This window comes from Blastomyces gilchristii, assembly GCF_000003855.2.
Source record: "Blastomyces gilchristii SLH14081 genomic scaffold supercont1.1, whole genome shotgun sequence".
Classification (NCBI taxonomy): domain Eukaryota; kingdom Fungi; phylum Ascomycota; class Eurotiomycetes; order Onygenales; family Ajellomycetaceae; genus Blastomyces; species Blastomyces gilchristii.
The window spans coordinates 6673136-6695780 of record NW_003101682.1 but is presented as its reverse complement, the minus strand read 5'-3'; the positions used below and the strand labels follow the sequence as shown (position 1 = coordinate 6695780).

At 29.0% G+C, this 22645-nt stretch overlaps 1 protein-coding gene across 1 annotated transcript; it reads right to left on the bottom strand.

The window, feature by feature from the left end:
* Nucleotides 1–11341: 11341 nt before the first annotated feature.
* Nucleotides 11342–11842, bottom strand: BDBG_16175 (uncharacterized protein; the record flags this gene model as incomplete). Its single annotated transcript, XM_031724179.1, has 1 exon — nucleotides 11342–11842. The coding sequence occupies exon 1, from the start codon at nucleotides 11774–11776 to the stop codon at nucleotides 11342–11344; it is 435 nt and encodes a 144-aa protein (XP_031575974.1). The 5' UTR covers nucleotides 11777–11842.
* Nucleotides 11843–22645: the final 10803 nt, after the last annotated feature.

Sequence of the window (22645 nt, the reverse complement as noted above, 5' to 3'; positions counted from 1 at the left end):
TCTAACTATTACTGAGCTTCTTATAAGTATCTCTATAACTTCTCTGATCACTTTTTACTAACTGATAAAGCAGAGATATCACTGCTTATAACAGTATCTTCATTCTTCTCAGCTCTGTCACTGCATCTGATTTTCAGATCAGTAGCTAACTCTGTGTCTTTCTCAGATCAGCTTCTGACTCTAAGTAGTGCAGTTTCATTTTTTGCTGTAAGTCTCTCTATAAGTAATTTCTTACAGATTCTAGCTAACAGTTTCTGCAAAGCTCTCAGTACTGTTAGTACTTTCTGCAGTCTCACAGATCTATAATCACTCTCTTTCTATCTGTACAATCTCTGATTAGATATATATAAATATATCTAGATTTTCTATTAATAGTTCTCATACTGCAGCACATTTCTGCAATCTCATTATTAATAAGAGATACATTTTCTGATATCTGCAAAATCTGAGTAATTAAGATAATGTGAATATTATGAATTTGTAATAGAAGTTAATCTGAGTAGATGAGCTCTCTCTCTATATCTTAATTGTTTCTAAGCTGAATACTTCAGTATAACTGAAGAAGTGAACATAGCTTTATAAGAAATATCTGATTATATATATAGATGATCAGCTCTTAAGACTCTACTATAACTGTATACACTCTGATATCTGACTCTTCTGAAGTCTGTGTATTTCTAACAGTCTTTATATCAAATATAATAATTATCTGTACTGTAAGTATAATACTCTCTGCTTCTTTAAAGAGAGAAATTGATAGTCACAGAGAGATTAAGTGTTACAAATATTAAGAATATAAGTGTAAATTTTCTTTATTTTTTCTTCATTAATCTCTAAATTATGTTCACAGTTCTGTTTTTATTTTCTTTATTTTTTTTAACTTTAATAAGAATATGATTTCTTCTTCTTCTTATATACACTGCAGACTGTTCATCTCAGTAGAAACTTATTATCTTATAGACTAGAGTTTATAAATGACAGTGTTAATATCTTTATTATAATCAGATTCTTAGTGAAGATTATATCATTCTGACTTATCAGAATTCATGATATAAAAGTCATGTCTCAGCTTTCACAGATATTTTATCTGTTCGAATGATTTTCAAGTGAACTTATTCAGCTTATCAGAATATTCTTATCACTGAATATTGAATTAGAGTGTATAATCTCACTTCTCTGAGTGAATAATTTCTTTAATCTAGTATTCTCTTTCACTCTCTAGTATTTTATAAATAGAATAATAAGTCATAGAGTTCTCTTCTAAGAATTTCTTATATTTACAGAGTAAAGAAATATGAAAAACATTGTATATTTATAACTTAGATAACAGTTTTAATCTATAGAACTGTAAACTAACTTTCTTTATAATCTTATAAGACTCTATCTGTAAGAGATTCAGCTTCTTACTAGATCTCTATATAATAATATTTTCTAGACTCAGTCAGACTCTATTATCTTTCTTAAAACTCTTTATAATATACTTAAAGTTATAGTATCTCTTTTAATACTCTTAAGTCTTTCTCAAGAATTCACAGACTTTCTTCTGAATATTCTGAATTTTCTCAGTCTGTTCACAGGCATTATCATACTCTATAGTATACTCTCACAGATTTATCAAAATCATCTGCAGATGAGTTTCAGTGAGTATCTCAAAGAGAGTTTTATCTGTACTGATATACTTTAAGTTATTATATATAAACTCTGTGAGTGATAATTAATATACTTAGTTATTCTGATTATAATTGATAAAGCACTGTAGATACTGTTTTAATATACTTATTAAATATTCTATCTGATTATCTGTCTGTTAATGAAAAGCTGTGCTTAGATCTCATAAGATCTTCAGTATAATTATCAGATCAGATCAGAATTTCTCTATAAAGATTGATTCTCTGTCTGAGACAATATTTGCAGATAATTCATACAACTGAATTATATTATGAATAAAGATATGAGTTAAATTCTTTGACTTTAAGTTCTTACAGATGAATTAAAGTATACTATCTTGATAAAGTAATCTACTATCATCAGCACACTGTTAAAGCAGGTATTATATACATTCTTACTTTCAGAGAGACTTATAAGAGTGTTCATTTCTAGCTATTCTTAAGATTTTTATAAAATGAGTAGAGAAGTAAGTTCTTTATATAATCTGAACTGTATTATCTATGAATTCTGATAAATAGTATAAGAATTCACTATCTTCTTCACAAATTCTTATATCTTCAGTCAGAAGTATTTTCTTATAAGCAACTTATAAATTCTAGTATCTATAAAATAATCTACTAGAGAAGAGTTATGATATTTTTTAATAAGTTCTATATATAGAAACTTATTCATAGATATATAAATCTAACTCTTTCTTTATAAGAAATTATTTAATTTTCTTTAACTCTTTATTTCTGCAGAGTTGATCTCTGCTGTAAACAGTTTCTAAATATACTGAGTATATTCATTCTTCAGTTGTAGTTCAGACAATCTGAACAGAAGATCTTATAAAGATTTATACTCTGTTTTCTCTTATATCAGATCTTCTACAGTGCTTCTTAAAGTCTGCAAACTCTTCAGATTATAGATACTCTCTTCAAGAATTATTACAGAGATTCTCAAAGTGTTAACTCTCAGTATTATAGAGAGTAGTTATATAAACTTCTTGTCTTTCTTCTCTCTCTTCTCTTATAAGAAATTAAGAGACTCTTTAATTAATCTCTTTATAACACTCAGTCTGAGTATTCTGTGAAGCTTTTCCATCTTCTGTAGCTTCTCTATGTCTGTCACTCTGATCTTCTTAATATAGTCAGATCTGTGAGAGAGTCTATTCACTGAGTTCTTAGTTCTCTTAATATACTCTATCTTGAATCAGAATTCACTCAGTCTCTGAGCTCAGCAGATCTGCTATTATAAGAGTTTCTTGATTAAAGTAAACTGTTATAAGCTGTTATAATTAGTTCTAATAGTAATTACTGTTATAAGACTCTCAAAGTAGTAATATTAGTGATGAAAGAATTTCACTATTATAAGAAGCTTCTGATTATAAATGTTATAGTTAATCTTCATAGATTATATTTTTCATAAGAAAAAGATCACTGAAACTCAGTTCTCATTTAACTGTAGTTATAAGACTATTTCTGAAATTGTAAAGAAGAAGACATCTGTCTTCAATCTAATTAAGAGTAAAAGATCAAAGTAAAACAGTATTACTATATTTATTAATATCTGTTTTAATCTTGTAAAGACTCTGTAAGCTTCTGAGATAAGAAAGTTCTCACAGCTCTCTCTTCTCAACAATCTTTTCATTCTTCATTTATGAGATGACTTCTTCTTATTTTCACTCTTCAATATATCTGTAAGAGTTAAGAAGATTCTTATAAACACAAAGATAAACTGTCTATAGAAATTCACAAAGCTCAGAAAGATCTGAATCTTATAAATACTAGTTAACTCTGATCATAATAGAATAGTCTTATTATTATTATTATTATTATTATTCTTTCATTATACTTATATACAAGCAGAGCTTATGATGAGTTCTTGTGTGATATTAAATACAGATTAAGTGTTGATTATACAGGAGAAAATACAGATGTTGAGATCATATCAAGATAATAAGAATATAGAAAATATAAAGAAGTAACAATTAAATACATACAATAATAACTTCTCATCTCAGAAATATAGAGCAATTTTATTGAAATAATTTATACATCTCTGTATTTATTAGAAATCTGAGATGCTTGAGTTCTGAATTTAATGTATTCTCTGCAGATTTTGAACTCACACATCTTGATTTCTCATGCTAAGATGCTATTAAGTGACTGTACTAATCATTCAGTTATCAGAGTGATAGAATAGTCTTAATCTGTGAAGATTCTATCTGAATATCATTCACAGTGATTATATATTCTAGAAAATTAATTCAACAGACACTGAAGTTATATTTTATAAGCTTAATATACAGTTCTGTCTCATCTAAGATCTTTAATACAGTTTATATATACTCAGTGTGTTCTTTCTTCTTTATAAAGTACATCATCACATCATTCAGATATATTATTATGAAGACATTCAGATATATATGAAGTGTTTTATTAATAAAAGACTGAAATACTGTGAGAGTATTAGTTAAATCAAAAGATATTACTAGATATTCAAATAATTTCAGTACAGTTCTAAAGACAGTCTTTTATTTATTCTCAGACTGTATTCACAGCTGTGTATATATATTAGTTATATTCAGTTATGTGAATATGACAGCTCTTATAAGATGATTGATCACATTCTCAATCAGAGACAGAGAATAGTGACTCTTTATTATCTTAAAGTTCAGATTATAATAGTTTATATATAATCTGAGATCTTCATTCTTCTTCTTTACAAATATCACAGAGGCTCTCACAGAGACCTGTAAAGATTAAATAAAGTTATTCTTCAGACTCTTCTATATATAAGTCTGTAAGACCTCTGTCTTATAATAAAAGATCTTATAGATTGATTCTCAGAAGAGTTTCTACTCTTCTATTAAATCTATTATCAGATTCTTCTCATAGTGAGATGAAAGCTCAGCTATCTTAGCTGAACTGAATATCTCTGCAAGATCTTGATATTTCTCTGATATTTAAAGCTCAGTTTTCATGATTATAAAGTTCTCAGACATTTACAAAGTTATTATATAGATGAGCTTGTCTTCTCTAATTAACTCTACAGTATTAACTGATTCTATCTCTGTGAGTAAGTCTGTCAATACTGATCAGAAGTATAAACCTGACTCATAGACAGCTATGTACAGATTATGTCTTTAAAGTTATATAAGTCTTAAGTATATATCATCTATAATGTCTATGATAATCACAGTTTTTACAAATCTTCTTCAGATTTCAGAGAGATCTTGTAATTCAAAGATAACTCTTATAAGTCTCTCAGTTCTCAGATCTAAGTTCTCACATTCTGCTTATTATAAGAGCAGATTCTCAGTTTTTATTACTCAGCTTATTCACTCTGTAAGCTTTAGAAACACTATATAAGAGACCTACACTGAATAGATTGATATAATATATAGATCTTATATAACAAAGTGAAAAACATTAGAAAAGAAAAAGAAAGAGAAAGTGCAGAAATCAGTGATTGAAGTGAATATTTACATGCATACACAGTGATGTACACAGTGAAACTTTGAGATGAAAGAATAGAAATTCTGTAGGTTTTCAGCTGAGAATCAGTGACTGAGAATTGAAGCTTTCAGCAGGAATCTATGAAGTATAACAGAATACTCTATATAATTGATTGAGTGCAGCTCATCACATTAGTCTTCTTCTTCTCTAATTATGCATAGTTTTTATCAGTCAAGAGCTGCAGTCTCAGATAATACAGAACTCAGAGTTCAGGTCAGATAATCACAGCTGACTCATTTTATCAGATATTATCAGCTGTGGCTGCAGAGTCTCTTATCAAGAATGTTCTCAATCTCTCACTCAAGTTCATTATCTTCTTCTATAATCTCTGACACCTGTCAGTCAGAAGTCAGTTGAGAAGAGAATGAGTCAGTGATAACACAGTAGAGCAAGCTTGTATGAAATATATTATAAATCTCTGACAGAGTATTAAGATAATAATTATAACTATTTAAAACTTCTATCACTGTGTATTTCATATAATGATAATTCAATATACAGAATGAATATGTGATTTATATATTTCTAAGATTCAATTATATAAGATCTTCTATCTTATACTACTCTGCAGATTCTCATTGAATATTGATTTAATCTTCTTAATCTTGTTTAGTACTTATCATAGAGGCTTCTGCTCAGTCATAGATATCTCAGAGCTTTATTACTATATTATCAGTGATCTGAATTGAACTGCAGAAGTTCAGTATAAACTGTGTAATCTTTAGAAGATTCAACACTTTCATGTGATAACTGTATGTAAGAAAGAACAGACTTATATCTGTTAAAATAGCATCTCAGCTATTGATAGCAATCTCTGCAAGTAGAAGAAGATTATATCAATTATTTTATACATGATTACAGAACTTATAAAGATAATTCTTTACAGTCTGAATTATTCATTCTGATATATCATCAGTCTCAGAATGATAGATAGTTGATAAACAGTATATAATCTTAAGAATGTGACAGATTCTTATTCAGAGAGTACTTATAAATTAACAGCTCTGATCTGATACTATGAATCTCAGCAATTCATACATTCAATAGAATGAGCTCTGTAGAAAGACTTCAGTGACTTATTCAGTATTTATCTTATTATAAGGTTTTAATATTACATCTTTGCTCAATCAGTTCACATTAATCAGAACATTTCTACAATTCTTACTCTGAGAGAAATTAATATTGAAGTCAATTATTATATCTTATCAGATTCTATCAGAAATATTAAGTGATTTCAGCAGATCTTTTCTACAGTTCTTTCATATAATGATGAAAGAATAACAGTTACAGTTTCAGACAAAATATCTGATACTGTTTAATATCTCAGATCAGTAGAACTCTTAAGAGATTATTTAATACAGTTATTCACAATCTGAATAATCAGTCATATAAGAATTATTCATCTCTTGTATTATTTGAGTGTGTAAGAGTTCAGAGTGAGAGATTCAGTGTTGTTCACAGAATCACAGAGTGTTATTATCATCAATTGAGTATTCTGAGATGTCAGTTCTTATACATAGTTCTGAAGAGAATCAGAGTGCTTCTTAATATACTGCTTCAGTAAGTGCTTAAAGAAGTTCATCAGTTTGAGCTGTTATATATCATAATTCATTCAGTGTAGATTCAGAAGATGTTATGATTAGCAAAGTATATATAGTATTATAAGTGATCTCATTATAATCAACTAATATCTTTGAATTCAAGAGTCAGTGTTCTCAGTTTATTCAACATGTATCTGTTACATTGAATAATATATCTTACTCTCATTGTGAGAGAGTATCTGTCATCAAGTTCTAGCTGCTGAGGTGATAGTGTATAGTGAAATGAAAACAGCTTAATAGTTCAGATCATCACATCTGATATTCAGTAAGCTTATAAGTGATTATGAAATACTTGAGATTCTTATAATCTGTCATTATCTTAAATTTGAAAATACTTCAGAGTTCAGAGTCTCATTCTTCTAGATAGTGTATAATTGTGAGAAGCTTCTTATTATAGATCTTATAATTGCATTCAGCAGAACTCAGTTTCTTAGATATAAAAATGTATAATTGTAAGACATCTTTATTATCATATTGTAATATAGCTTCTTCTATGATATAGTCAGAGAAATCAGCTTTAATAACTATCTTATAATCAGAATCAGATATTATTAGTAAAAGAGTATTAATGAATATTTTCTTTATCTGTATAAATGCAGCTTTAGTGTTTACTGATCACTGAAATACTGAGTTCTTCTTGATAAGTTCTGTAAGTGATCTCATGATATCTGAGAAGTGTTGTATAAATCACTGATAGAAGTTAGTAAATTTAATAAAGCTTTATATATCTTTCACAGTATGTGAAGCTTCTTATTTGAGAATGATAGAGATCTTCTCAGAATTCATTCAAATTCTCTTATCAGCTTCTATGATAAAATTAAGATATTTTATACTCTTAACTTTGAAATCATACTTATTAATATCTATTGATAGTTCTACTTCTTATAATTATTATAATACTCTCTGTACATATTCTTAATATTTCTTTCTGAATTTATTGATAAAGATGAGAATGTTATCTGAATATACAGATACAAACTTATTAAGAAAATCTCAGAGTACTCAGTTGATATACTTCTGAAATATACTGAGAGTATTAGTCAGTTCAAAAAGTGTGACTACTCATTCAAAGAGATTATAACATGTTCAGAATACTGTAAGTCATTCATCTTCTTCAGCAATACAAATCTTATGAAACATGATAATGATATCTAGCTTTGTAAACTATTAAGCTCATCTGATATATACTAGAGTTTCATTGATGAGAGATAAGAAATAACAATCTTTCTTTATCAATCTATTCAGATCTTGATAGTTTACACAGAATCAGAGTTCTTTATCTGATTTCTTTGCAAAGTAAATAGAAGCTGTGATAGAGAAGTTACTAATATATATAAATTCTTTATTCAACAGATCATTGAGTGTCTTCTGAAGAAGAAGAAGTTCATCTCAGAATATATTATAAAGAGAGTCTTATAATAATTCAGAGTCTTTATTATTCTTCTTTTTCAACTTGATACTGTGATTCACTTCTGAATCTTATAAGAGAGATAGATTTATAACATTATTATCTTATCAGAAAATATATAGATATTCATGATATTATTAAGAGAGTTTTGTACAAGAATCTGTTATAATAACACAGAATAACTTCTCTAGAGCTTTTTTAATATCAGTCAGACTGATGAAGTAGATTGTTATATAATTCTACTATCAGTGATCTTGTCAGTAATTCTATCAGTGAGTTCTTTTTCAGAGTATTTCATGAATATTGACAGAGATCTGTGTCAGATTCATAGTCTTATGAATATCATCTTCATGAATTCTATTATTATTAGAAAATATTAAGCTTCTATTTCAAGTATTTAATAAGACATCTTATTCAGATAGTGAGATAAGTTCTAATATAAAATTATAATCAAGATTATTAACTTTATATATATAGACTTCTTCACATTGATGTCTTCTGACATCTATGTTTAGCTTTATCATGTAATAAATGCAAACATCTTTTAAGTCATCAAATTCTGTAAGTAGTTGAGGTTTTGATAAGAGAATACACTGAAGGTTATAATATCTTATAACTGAAGATTTAATCATTGTATAATGACATAGACTGCTGTCTATCATGACTTTCATATTGTACATGTTATTGATCACAGTAGATACAAGAATTGCATTTATTATTATTTTCTCTTTAAATCATTGTCATCTGATCTCTTCAAGCTTCTATTTATAAATTTGAACAGAAGCTAATCTTTTCCCTGTTTTATCACAACATCTTCATAGTTATCTTTCAAATCTTTCTTCAATACAATGTAATTGACACAGACAGGCACTGATTCATTCTTTGAATGAGAAGATACTGATCTTTCTCTTAAGTGAGGCGGTATATAGATCAATCAGCAGTTGAAAGCAATGTATTCTGATTAATTACAATTGATACATATCTCTCATTGATATTAATCAGTGACTTCTTTGAGAGCAATCTCAGAGACTCAGAAGCCTGTTCAGACAGTGAAAACCCTTGTTTATATATAGATATTTAAGTTCATTTAATTCATAGCATCTGTATTGTTATTCTTCAGTACAGATATATAAGTGACTGAGATGTAATATCTTCTGCTACTGTTCTGTATACTCTTAAGCTTGATAAGAGAGTCATTCAATATTCAAAGTTATATGCAGAAATCTTTATAAGTCTGGTCTTCATCTACACTTATAAGAGTCTGTAGAAGTTTGAAAGTTAGTGTCTTCTTAAGCATGCTAATCTTCATTCTATTCTCTTAAGATTGATCATCTGCTTCTAGAATCTTGATGTTGAAATCAGAAATGAATGTTATAAGAGAAGTATTTCTCTGTTAAACACTCTGTAATTAATCTAATATCTTCTGTTGTATAGCAGTGTCTCAGAACAGAATATCAAGATATTTGATAATATTGTCAGATATATATAACACTGATTCACATGCTTTTATTCATGAATGAAACTTCTGTCTCATGCAATCCTTCAATTGATCATTGATATATTAACTTTGATTAGTTAACAAACTGATGACATCTTCATGTACACTTAGTTTCACAAGTATTTTCAATCTTCATGATAGATAGAGAGTGAGATCAGAAGTATTAAAATATACAGAAGTATTTAAATGTTTTCTCAGTGCTTTTATATTTATATCTGATTCAGTCAGTGTTGAAATTGCTTGTACAGAGATTTCTAGTTGAGATAATCATTGAATTTTCTTATATTAATATTGTTAAGTTACATGCATATCAGCTATCTATTGCTGTTGTAATTTCAATATTACTCAGAGTTATTGTGATACTATATCTATGCTTATATTCAAGACTTCTTCTATGTTATCAGTAGATATGTTGTTTATCAGATATGTGATATCTGTGAAATCTGAAGAAGTGTAATTGTATGAATATCTTATACATCTAGAGTGTCAGAACTTTCAGGTCTTTCACTGATATTCTCTTTATAAGATCTTGTTACAGAGTCAGAGTGACTGATGAGCAAGCTTCTATCTGAGAACTCAGTGTTCACTTAACTGATTGATTATTTTTCTATTTCTTATACATTGTTACATGTTCTGATATCTTCTCAATAAGTAATCATTTCTAATAAGAAGATAATAAACATTGTGGCAGGCTGTGCCTGATTAATCATATAGACTATTTCATTACACTTCACAGATTTCTATCACTTTAATTCTCAGTCACTGATTCTCAGCTAAAAATCTACAAAATTTTTATTCTTCTGCTCTGAAGCTTCACTGTGTACATTATCACATACATGTATAAATATTCATTCTGATCACTGATTTCTGCACTTTCTCTCTTTTCTTTTCTTCTTTAATGTTTTTCACTTTATTATATAAGATCTATATATTATACTGATCTATTCAGTGTAGATCTCTTACACTTGAAAAACATTCATTATCTTCTCATTAGAAATGATTACTCATCAAGATAGCTGAATATATAATAATGTGTAAGAAATAGAGAAACAGTTAAACAGTTAAGCAGATACTGAGTCTCAATCAGTTAAGCAGACACTAAGTCTTCAGATAGAAGCTTACTTATCAGTCACTCTGACTCTGTAATAAGATCTTGTGAAGAGAATAAGATTTTACAAAGAGAATGTCAGTGAAAGATCTGAGAGTTCTGACACAGATATATAAGATATTCATATAATTAGACTTCTTCTGATATCACAGATATCATATATCTAATAATTAATATAATCATATCTAATAATAACATGAGAGAACTCTTAAATATGAGCATAGATACAGTATCACAGTGACTCTGAGCAATGTTGAAACTATAATAACAATAAATAGCTGATAGATATACAACTCAACAACATCAATATAAAGAGATTCAATGATTATCTTAATAAGAAACTCATGCAATTTCAACATCTACAGAATTAAATACAAAAGTATTAAAAGAATACTTAGATACTCTTATATATTTTAATGCTTTTAATCTCACTCTCTACTCATTATAAAGAATGAAAATGCTTGTGAAACTGAGTGTAGATGAAGATATCATTAATTTACTAATCAATCAAGATTGATATATCAATGAATGATTGAAGAATCATATGAAACAGAAGTTTCATTTATAAATAAAAGCATGTGAATCCAACCGCTCCACCACGAACTCGCTCGATTTTTCGAATAAGAACCCGCCGATAGATCCATCGAAAAGCCCTCGATCATACGAGCATTCTGACCCCATCGCCGACCGCATACCCTGTGTGGTGGTGGAGTTATCCAGCCAAACGTGAACCGGACGTTGTTCGAAGCTCCTGTGTGGGATTATCCCCTGTTCTCCCCTACCACACCACAACCCCGGGCCAGAGTGCCATACAAATTGTAAGGTGAAGTGACCTAGCCATATGCACCAATCTTCTCGATTTTGGAAGATCCCCGACCTGTAGTTGTGGAGATATCCGAGGAGCGACCTCCGCGAAAACCCTGTCCATCTTTGATGTTCCAAAACACCAACGCCAAGTCTCACCCTCGTACCGCCCTTCCCAATCTGGCCCATCCCCGGCAGAAAAATACAAAAAGATACCTCAGTGATAATATCAAGCACATAATCAACAGACTCTTCTGAAGTGTAACCTCCATGGTCCGTCGCCAGTGTACCTAGACTTCAACACCAAGTCTCACCCTTGTACTACCCCTCTCAATCTGGCTCATCCCCAGCAGAATGATACAAAAAGATACCTCAGCAACAGCATTCAATACATAATCAGTGAATAACAAGTCAACAGCACATCAACAACTATAAAATCAGTATATTTCAAGGTCTGACTGAGCCTTTAATCCCTGCACAGTGAGATATATTAAATCTAGTTTTAATATCTCAATATTCAATAGATTCTGCAAGAGATTGAGAACAGCAACACTAGATTTCTATTGAATTTAAGAATTAACTCTATATTGATATAATCATTGACAAAGTCTTCTATTTTGAGATATAAATAACCAGTTTCTCTACATTCTGCTGACAATATTTACATTATCATATAGAAACAGACTTATATTCTCTATAATATCAAGACTCTGAAGAGAGAAAGTCTTGATAGAGAGTATACAGTAGTGCATATCTTAGCAGTTTCTATCTCATTCTTCTGCAGCAGTTAATGCAAAAAAAAAAAAGATCTTAGAAATAGTTTTTTACTTCTCTTGAAAAAATAAGGTGTTTTTCTCTGAGTTTTACACAATATTCTTATAAAGAATTAAAAACAGAGTTATTTTCTGTCATAATTTTATATTCTTTTAAGTAAGAATTACTTTTTCAGTGACTGAAGAGCTTTCATTAATACTTAATTCTTTTTTACACTCTTTATTAACTGATTTGAGTTGCACACTTGTTGTGTGAGAAGAATTGAATAATTTATAATAAAATTGAATAGTTTTAATCAATTTCTCTGCAAAAAATTGATTTATTTTTTGTCAGTTTTTCTCTCAAAAACTGTCATATTATCTGACTTACTATCAATTGATATCATACTTTTCCTCACTGTATCTCAAGAAAGAGATTGTAAAGATTTTATTGATTTATCTTAAAAATCAATTTTAGTTTATTAAATTCTCTTTAAAAATCTAACCTAGTTACTGAACTAGAGTGAAAAAAATCAGGTATTTTATACATAAAAGTCTGCTATTCTTCTTTTGAAATAGTCTGATCAACTTTTCAATTGAAAACAGACTTAGAAACCTCTTAATTGAAACAGTCTGACCAACTTTTCAATTCAAAAGAGTTTAATAAATATCTCAATTGAATTAGTCTGATCAACTTTTCATTGAGTAAGAACAATAAGTTCAAAAGTACACTCAGTTCATGTGGAAAAAGATGCTTTCTCAAATGCTATTCCTGAGATTGAAATTCTGAAGAGAAGAAAGAAAGAAGAAATAGAGAAATAATAAGTTCTTAAAATATAGAAACTTGAAGAAGCAAGTAAAATTCTTGAAAAGCAGTGTCTGAGTGAGATGAATAAAGAAGTTCTGTTAATTCTTCATACTCAGACTAGACAACTATAGAAAGTGATCAAGTTCAAACTTGGAATTTTAAACACAGTTCAAAAAACTTTGAAAATTTCTAATATAATTACTGACTCTTCAGTTTGCTCTTCTTTCTTTTCTACTTCTTCTTCTTCTTCTTCTTTAAATCAGAAGAAAACATATGCTCAAGCAGCTGAATCTACTGCCTCTAAACCTGCTGTCTCTAAACCTGCTATCTCAAAACCTGCTCAAAATTCTGAGAAAACTGAGAAGAATACTGCTCATACTTCTAGTGATAGAAGAGTGAAGAAAAAAATGTAAAAAGAGAAAAATCTTCAAATCTCCAGAAATAGAAGACTTATTCTCAAAGTCTCAAATCAGAATATATTGCAGAGAAATAAGCTAAACTCAAACCTCATTTTCAGAATTAGAAATGAAATCAATCAGCAGTTCTTTTCTCAGTTAATAACTGATATTAAAGTTCAAAAATCAGTTATAGCTTCAATTGAGTTATTCTTCTTTGAAAACTTCATCATTCTGACTACAATGCCTGAATTCAGTGCTGAATTCCTTATTCAGAATAAGAATCTCTGAAAATCAGCAGTAGAATCTTTATTAAACACAATAATTCTATCTGAAAGAGATGAAAAGTGAAACAAATTCATTCTTTATAATATTTCAGTTGAAATTTTTGACTGTGAAGAAGGAATGCTACTTCTCAAAAATGAATTAGAAGAATACAACTCTATTCAACTGAGAAAGAAGCCTGTATAACTAAATTCAATTGAGTTCAGATAAAGCAGAAGAAATGCCTCTGTTCTAATATATATAAAGACAATGAAACAGTCAAAGATCTCTGAAGTAAGAGTAGCAGGTTTGAAAATGAGAGTTCATGAATACAAAGACTGAAGAATGAATCTCAAAGCTCAAACACAGTGTTCAAACTGTCAAAGATATGAATACTTTGCAATCTTCTATTTCAGAGACTTAAAATGTGCATTCTGTGCCAGAGATCATAAAACTAGTGAGTATAAATGTGAAACATGCTTAAAAAGAGATGAAATATGTCAACACACTCTACTTAAATGCTCTAATTACAAAGAAACACATGCATCTAGCTCAAAAGAATGTATGTTTACTTCAAGAACTCAAAAGAACTGGAGAAAAGATGAAGCTCAGAGTAAATCTAGAACTGAAGAGAATAGTCAAGTCAGTAAACTCATAACTGTAAGCTTAAAAAGAAGAAACTCTCAACTGTCTAAGTCTTCAAACTTCAATTCTTCAGCTAAATGTAAACAGAATTTGAATCCTCAAACTTCTGTTAAGATTAGAGAATTGAGAAATGACTCTGATGATAAACTAGATATAATGTAAGTAGTTCAGATTTCTACTTTTCAGAACAGTTATAATCTACTATCTAATGATAGTGATTAGATTCTACTCTACTCTCTTTTAGTATGAGTATACAACAAAAATAACAAAAAAAGTTTAAAAACTCTTCAAAAATCACATTTATTCAAAATAATGTGAATAGAAACTTAAATTATATTTATTCTTGTCTTTAAATTACATTTGAATAAAAAGTTGATTTTATACTGCTTCAGAAGCCGAATTTTGATACTGAGTAAAAATATGTCATTTCTCATTCAAGCTACTACTGCTTTTTATCTCAAAAGTCTGAGATAAAGTCAAGAGTAGTGATCTATGAAAGAAAGAGATCAAGATATCAATTTAATCTAAGATTTGATATCATGTCTGACCCTGATATTCTGATGAGTGATATTATAGATAAAGAAAATGAGTTTAATACTATATAGCTTATAAATATCTATAATGAAAAGTCATTGAAGAAATATAACAATATCTGAATAATTAATAGAGGATTTCTGAATATAACTTCATCAAGAAACTCTATAATTGTAGAAGACTTTAATGCACATCATCTCTGATGAAATTCAGAATGTAAGAGAGCAGTGAGAGCTGATAATCTGATTAAATGAATCTTTGAGCATTTAATAGATTTGGTTAATAAGTCTGATCAACAAACATTCTTTAGAAAAGACATGAAATAGAAGTCTATTATAGATCTAATCTTCATATCACAAAATCTAATGAAAAGAAGACTTATAAACTGGTTTATTGATTCAAATAAGACATCAGAATCAGATCATGAGATTATTCAATTTGATATTAAACTGAGTGAAAAACAAATGAGTGAAAATCCTCTTCTCTCTAATCAGTATAACTTTGAAAAAGCTGATTGAAAAGCAGTTGAAGAAAGTATAAAACTGTTAAAATCTGAAAGACAGAATGAGCTATATTGAAATTCTGATCAAGATATCTCAAATGAAATGCTTGAGAATAGAGTGAAGCTTATTACATCTATTATTCTAACAAGTGTTAGAGATAATATTTCAAAGAGAAAATCTTCTGAGTATTCAAAATCTTGATGAAATAAGAATATCTCATCTAAAAGAAAAGAATTAGCTACTGCTAGAAGAGATTGAAAGAATGATATAATATCTGATAAAGAGTTCAAAGCTGTCAGAAATGAATATTTTTCAGATATTAAAAGAGCTAAAACAGACTGCTGAAATAAATTTCTTGAAGAAGCATGAGAAAAGGAAGTTTTTAAAGCTTTTAACTATACTAAAATAAGAAGTGTAGCAAAACTTCCAGTCTTAGAATATAAGTTTCAGAATGAATTATATACAGCAAACTCTTTTGAGGAAAAATGTTAAGCTTTTATAAGAATTCTCTTTCAGAACTCACCAGATTCAGATTCAGATTCAGAGAAAGAGAATATATCACTTCTTAACTACATTGATAAAAATGACTGGAAATAGCCTGATCTTACACAAGATGAATTAGAGTCAGCTATCTTCTCAAGTTCTGTTAAAACTGCTGCAGGTTCTGATTCAATTAATCACTTGATAATTCAGAATACATATTCCTACTTAAAGAATGAATATTTTGAGCTCTTTTTCAATCTCTTGAAAAATGAATATCATTCTGAATGCTGGAGAGAAGCCACTGAAGTGATTCTTGTAAAACCTAATAGAAAAACTTCAATTTCTAAGTCATATAGAGTAATATCTCTATTGAACTGTCTAGAAAAGGTTTTAGAAAAGATAATAGCTACTCAACTATCTTTTATAAGCTCTATAGATGATTCTCTTTTATTTAGTGAATAAATGAGAGATAGAAAACAGTGTTCTGCAATTGACACTATTCTCTCAGTTGTTCATGATATTCAAATAACAAAGCATGAGAATCTGGTCTCAACTGCAGTTTTCATTGATATATAAGAAGTATTTAATCATGTTTCAAAGTCAAAGTTAATTCAGACAGTGAAGATATTAAAATTATCACTTTCTCTAATAAAATGAGTTAACTGTTTTATATCTAAAAGAAGTATACAACTCTTCTTTGATGAAATGAAATAAGACAAGACTGAGATAAAAATAGAAGTATCACAGAAATCTTCAATTTCACTCATTTTATTTGCAATATACACTGCATATCTATTTAAAAATAGAAATATGAGAATAGTGTGATCTCTGAGTTATATGAATGATATTGATCTAGTCTACAGCTCAAAAACTATCAAAGAGAATTTGAAAGTAATTGAAGAAGCTGCAAAGAAAACCTTTGTTAGAGTAGATATCAATCAAATTTAATTTGATATGAATAAAACTGAGTTAATTCACTTCTTTCTGAGATTCAATAAGAAAGGACTATCTCTAACTCTTTTAAATAGAGAGATTAAACCCAGTGTAAATGTCAAATGATTAGAAGTATGATTAAACTCTAAGTTGAATTTTAAATATCACATTCAACAAAGAACTATCAAGGCAGAAAGACTATTGAATAACATAATCAGACTATCAAATACAGAGAGAGGTCTATCCTTCCAGACTATGAGACAGTTATATATAGCCTGTATTACATCAGTAGCTGATTATGAAGTTCAAGTTTGATGAAATAATCAAGAGAATTTCACTGAACTCTTTCAAAGTCTGCAAAACAGAGTCTTGAGAAGAATTCTGAGAGTATTCAAATCATCTTCTATTAAAGTAATGAAAATTGAAGCTTCAATTCCTTCTTCTGCTATTAGATTTGAAAAGGCCTGTATGAACTATGCTCTGAGAGTTGTAAAGATGAGCTTAAATCATATAATCAGAGAAAGAGTCTCTTCTTGATTTTCATTAATTAACTCTGATAATGAACTGAATTGAAATAGATTTCTTGATTGAAATGAAAATAATTCTTCAAAGAAAATGCCTTCTTAACTGTACAGACTATACTCTCTGATTAAAAATCAATTTTCTTCTTTAAATATTGAAAAAGTTAATCATGAGAAGTTATCTCTCTGAAGAGAAAAGCTTGAATCTCTTATAGACTTATAAATAAGTGAACTATTAAAAGAGAAAGAATATGAACAGCATTTGAAGAGAATTTCTACAATCAATATAAAAGACTCTATTCTGATTTATTCAGATGACTTAAAAAATGAGAAATTGAATAGATTAGGCGCAGGAATTGCTTATACTGAAGATAATATCAATTTTATCTCAGATTTCTGAAATCTAGGCTCTGAATATGAAGTCTTTGATGCTGAACTATTTGCAATAGTGAAAGCTTTCAAACTCATTGAAATAAAATCTCATAAAAGAGGAAATTGTTTGAAAGAGACATGGATATTCTCTGATAGTCAAGCTGCTTTAAAAAGACTTAGAAATAGTCAGATTCATAATGATCAAATGAATCTTGAACTGATCTTAAACTCTATTTTGAAAATTCAAAAGAGAAGAATATCAAAGCTGATAATTCATCTGCACTGAGTTCCTGCTCATATGAATATTCATGACAATGAATTGGCTGATTCAGCTGCAAAAAAGAGTGCAGAATTAAGCAGATCTATTCAAAAAATTATGTCCTGGTCTTTTATAAAGAGAAAAATAAAAGAATCTTGTTTAAACAAGTAGAATGAAAGCTGGTAGAAACAAAAGAAGAGTATACATTATTCAAGATTTGAAACAAAACCCCAGTGGAAATCTTGTTCAATTAAATGTAAAAAGAAAATATTCTCATCTATAATACAGCTGAAACTAGGATATGGCTATTTCAAATCTTATATACAAAGATTTGATGATAGATTTAACTTAATAGAATGCTCATTCTGCAATATAAATGAGAATTCTGAGTATATTGTAATGCACTGTGCATTATACAATAGTCTCAGAGTCAGATTGAAAGAGAAGTATGATTTAAATCAATTAAATATAAGATTCTTATTCTCAACTGAGACAGGAATTAAATACTTAATAGACTTTCTATCAGAATCCCAAGCAGCTACAAGAAAATGACTAAATTCAGAATTATCTGAATATGAAGAGGAGGAAATCAATCAGATATAGTCTGTTAAAACAGCTATACACTCTCTTTTAATAATTTGTTTTGTTATAGTCTCTCTTTACTTTATCTTTTTCTTTATCTTTTTCTTTCAATTTCTTTCTATCTATCTATTTAATGTGTCTATCTTTGAGACTGTGTTCTTTTTCTCTTTTCCTTTGTCATGATATTATCAAATGGTTTCAAAGTATCAAAAGATGTTAAAACACTGTAATTTGTAAACAGTTTTTGTATTCTGAGCTGGAATTTTCTGATTTTGCATATCTGAAATTGATGAATGTATAATAGTTAACTTTACAGACATAGGAAAAACCCTGAGAACTAAAAGTTCTCAGGTAGATGTCATAGTCTCTGACTGTATACATGTATAATTGAAGAATAATAATAATAAAAGCATGTGAATCAGTATTATAAATATCTGATAATATTATTAAACATCTTAATATTCTGTTCTGAGACACTGCTATACAATAGAAAGTATTAGATTGATTACAGAGTACTTGACAGAGAAACACTTCTCTTATAACATTTATTTCTGACTTTGATATCAAGATTCTAGAAGTAGATAATCAATCTTGAAAGAATTGAATGAAGATTAGTATGCTTAAGAAGATATTAACTTTCAAACTCTTACAGGCTCTTATAAGTGTAGACAAAGACCAGACTTATAAAGATTTCTGTATACAACTCTGAACATTGAATGACTGTCTTATCAAGCTCAAGAGTATACAGAACAGTGATAGAAGATATTACACTTATATATCTGTGCTGAGAAATAACTCAGTCACTTATACATCTGTGCTGAGAAATAACAATAATAATACAGATACTATGAACTGAGTAGACTCAAATATCTATATATAAGCAAGAGTTTTCACTGTCTGAACAGGCTTCTGAGTCTCTGAGATTATCTTTAAAGAAGTTACCGATTAACATTAATAAGAAGTGTGTATTAACTGTAACTGATTAGAATACATTACTTTCAACTGTTAATTAATCTATATATCTTCTCACTTAAGAGAAAGATCAGTGTCTTCTCACTTAAAGAATGAATTAGTGTCTGTCTGTATTAATCACATTGCATTGAAAGAAGATTTAAAAGATAACTATAAGAATACTCTGATGAAACAGGGAAAAGATTAGCTTCTGTTCAAATTCATAAACAGAAGCTTGAAGAGATCAGATAATAATAATTTAAAGAGAAAATAATAATGAATGTGATTCTTGTATCTACTGTGATAGATAATATATATAATATGAAAGCTATGATAGACAGCAGTTTATATTATTATGCAATGATTAAATCTTCAGTATAAGATATTATAATCTTCAGTGTATTCTCTTATTAAAACTCTGACTTCTTGTAGAATTTAATGATTCAAAAGATATTTATATCTGTTATATAATGAAACTAAATATAGATGTTAGAGAATATCAATATGAAGATATCTATACATAGACTGACTGCTGAGATCATGAATTTCACATTTGATCTCATTTGATCTGATCTCATACATTTCTTGGTGTGAATCCCACTGAAACTAGTTATTAAAAAAACATGCAAAGTGACTAGACTGACTGTGTGACTGTGTCTGAAATCAGGACCAGATTTTTTGAAAGTCTCATTATCAATTTGATCAATCTCATTACACAGTTTTAATATTCAATAGTAGTCTCATACTGTCTCAGTGAGACTTACTATCTACTCTTATCACATTTTTCAAATGAGATCATGATTTCCACTTCTCAATTTAAATTATTTTTATTACTTTAAATAACTTTAATCTCATTTAAGTATTATCAAAAAGTGTTACTTTTTAAAAATTAAAATAGTCTAAAAAAAACCTTAAATGTCTAAAATAGTAACTTTATGCTAAGAATGAGACTAAATGAGATCAAATGAGTTCACTTTCTTTTTTTTTTCTGAGTCATGGTCTCATCTTGAGATCTGATATATAGTCACTTTACATGTTTTTTTTAATGATTAGTCCCAGCAGGATTCACGCCAAGAAAATGTATGAGATCAGATCAAATGAAATCAAATGTGAAATTCATGGTCCCGGCGGCCAGTCTATTTACATCTGTTATATAATAAAACTTAACATAGATATCAGAAAATATCAATGTAAGAATACTTATACATATGAAGTTAATAATCTTGATTATAATCTTATACTAGAACTTGTTTAATTATCTGAACAAGGTATTCTATTAGATGCTTAAAACAGAAGTTTAATATTTCTCAATAATAATCAGATTCATGAGAATAATATTTACAAGACTATAAATCTAACACAGATCTCTGTCAATACTTATGAAATACTCTGAAAGAACTTCTAATGAAGTCACTGATAAGATCACTGATAGTAGAATTATATAGTAATCTACTTTATCAGTCTAATTAATATTAAAAAAGCTCTAGAGAAGTTATTCTGTATTTTAATAACAGATTCTTATACAAAACTCTTTTAATAATATTATGAATATCTAGATATCTTTTAATAAGATAATATTATTAATCTACTCTCTCTATAAGATTCAGAAGTAAATTACAGTATCAAGTTGAAAGAGAAAAATAATAAGAATTCTGAATTACTGTGAGACTCTCTTTATACTATATTCTGAGATAAACTTCTTCTTCTTTGAAAGACACTCAATAATCTGTTAAATAAAGAATTTATATATATTAGTAACTCTTCTACTGCAGCTTCTATTCTCTTTATAAAGAAATCAGATAGAGAACTCTGATTCTGTGTGAACTATTAAGAACTGAATAGATTAATAAAGAAAGATTACTATTCTTTATCTCTTATTAATAAAACTCTAGCACATATCAAATAAGCTTAATGATTTATAAAACTAGATATTCTCACTGCTTTTTATAAGATCTGTATTACTGAAGAAGATGAGTGACTTACAGCATTCTGAACATAATATAATCTCTTTGAATGAGTAGTTACATCTTTTAAATTAACTAATACTCTTAGTATATTTCAGAAGTATATCAACTGAGCACTTTGAGATTTTCTTAATAAGTTTGTATCTATCTATCTTGATAACATTCTCATCTTTACTGATGAGTTCAGAAAAGAATATCAAGAACATGTGTGAAGAGTATTATAATAACTATAAGAAGCAGAACTACTAATAGATATAGATAAGTATAATTTTAAAGTTAAAAGTATAAAATATCTAGATTTTATCATAGAAGCTGATAAGAAAATCTGAATAAATTCTGAGAAGATCTCTGCTATTCTTGAATGAAAGACTTCATACACTGTGAAAGATGTATAAAGCTTTATTGAATTTACTAACTTCTATTGATGATTTATATGAAACTTCTCAGATATTACTAGATCACTTACAGAACTTACATAATCTTATACTAGAACTCAACCGCTCCACCACGAACTCGCTCAATTTTTCGAATAAGAACCCGCTGATAGATCCATCGAAAAGCCCTCAATCATACAAGCATTTTGACCCCATCGCCGACCGCATACCCCATGTGGTGGTGGAGTTATCCAGCCAAATGTGAACCAGATGTTGTTCAAAACTCCTGTGTGGGATTATCCCCTGTTCACCTCTATCACACCACAACCCTGGGCCAAATTGCCATACAAAATGTATACAACCAGATCAAATGAGATCAAATGTGAAATTCATAGTCCCGCCGGCCAGTCTAAATGTGACCTCATGCGATGTCATGTGCATCTCTTTGAATTCATGGGATTGAACAGCCGGCTCTGCGCCCTGTACAGCTCTGATTAATCTGATGATGGTGATAGGGGTGATAGGGGGTGGTAAAGGGGGGGGGGGGGGGGGGGGGAAGGAAAAGGGGGGGAAATGGTTAAAGGGGGTTCCGGCCCGGAAGGGTTTTGGTGGGGGAAAAGGGGTGGGGTGGTTAAGGGGGTGTCCCAACACCAAAAGAAAGTAAAGCAAGCGGTTTGAGAGTTTGTATTATAAAAAAAAAAAATTTTTTCATTGGGAC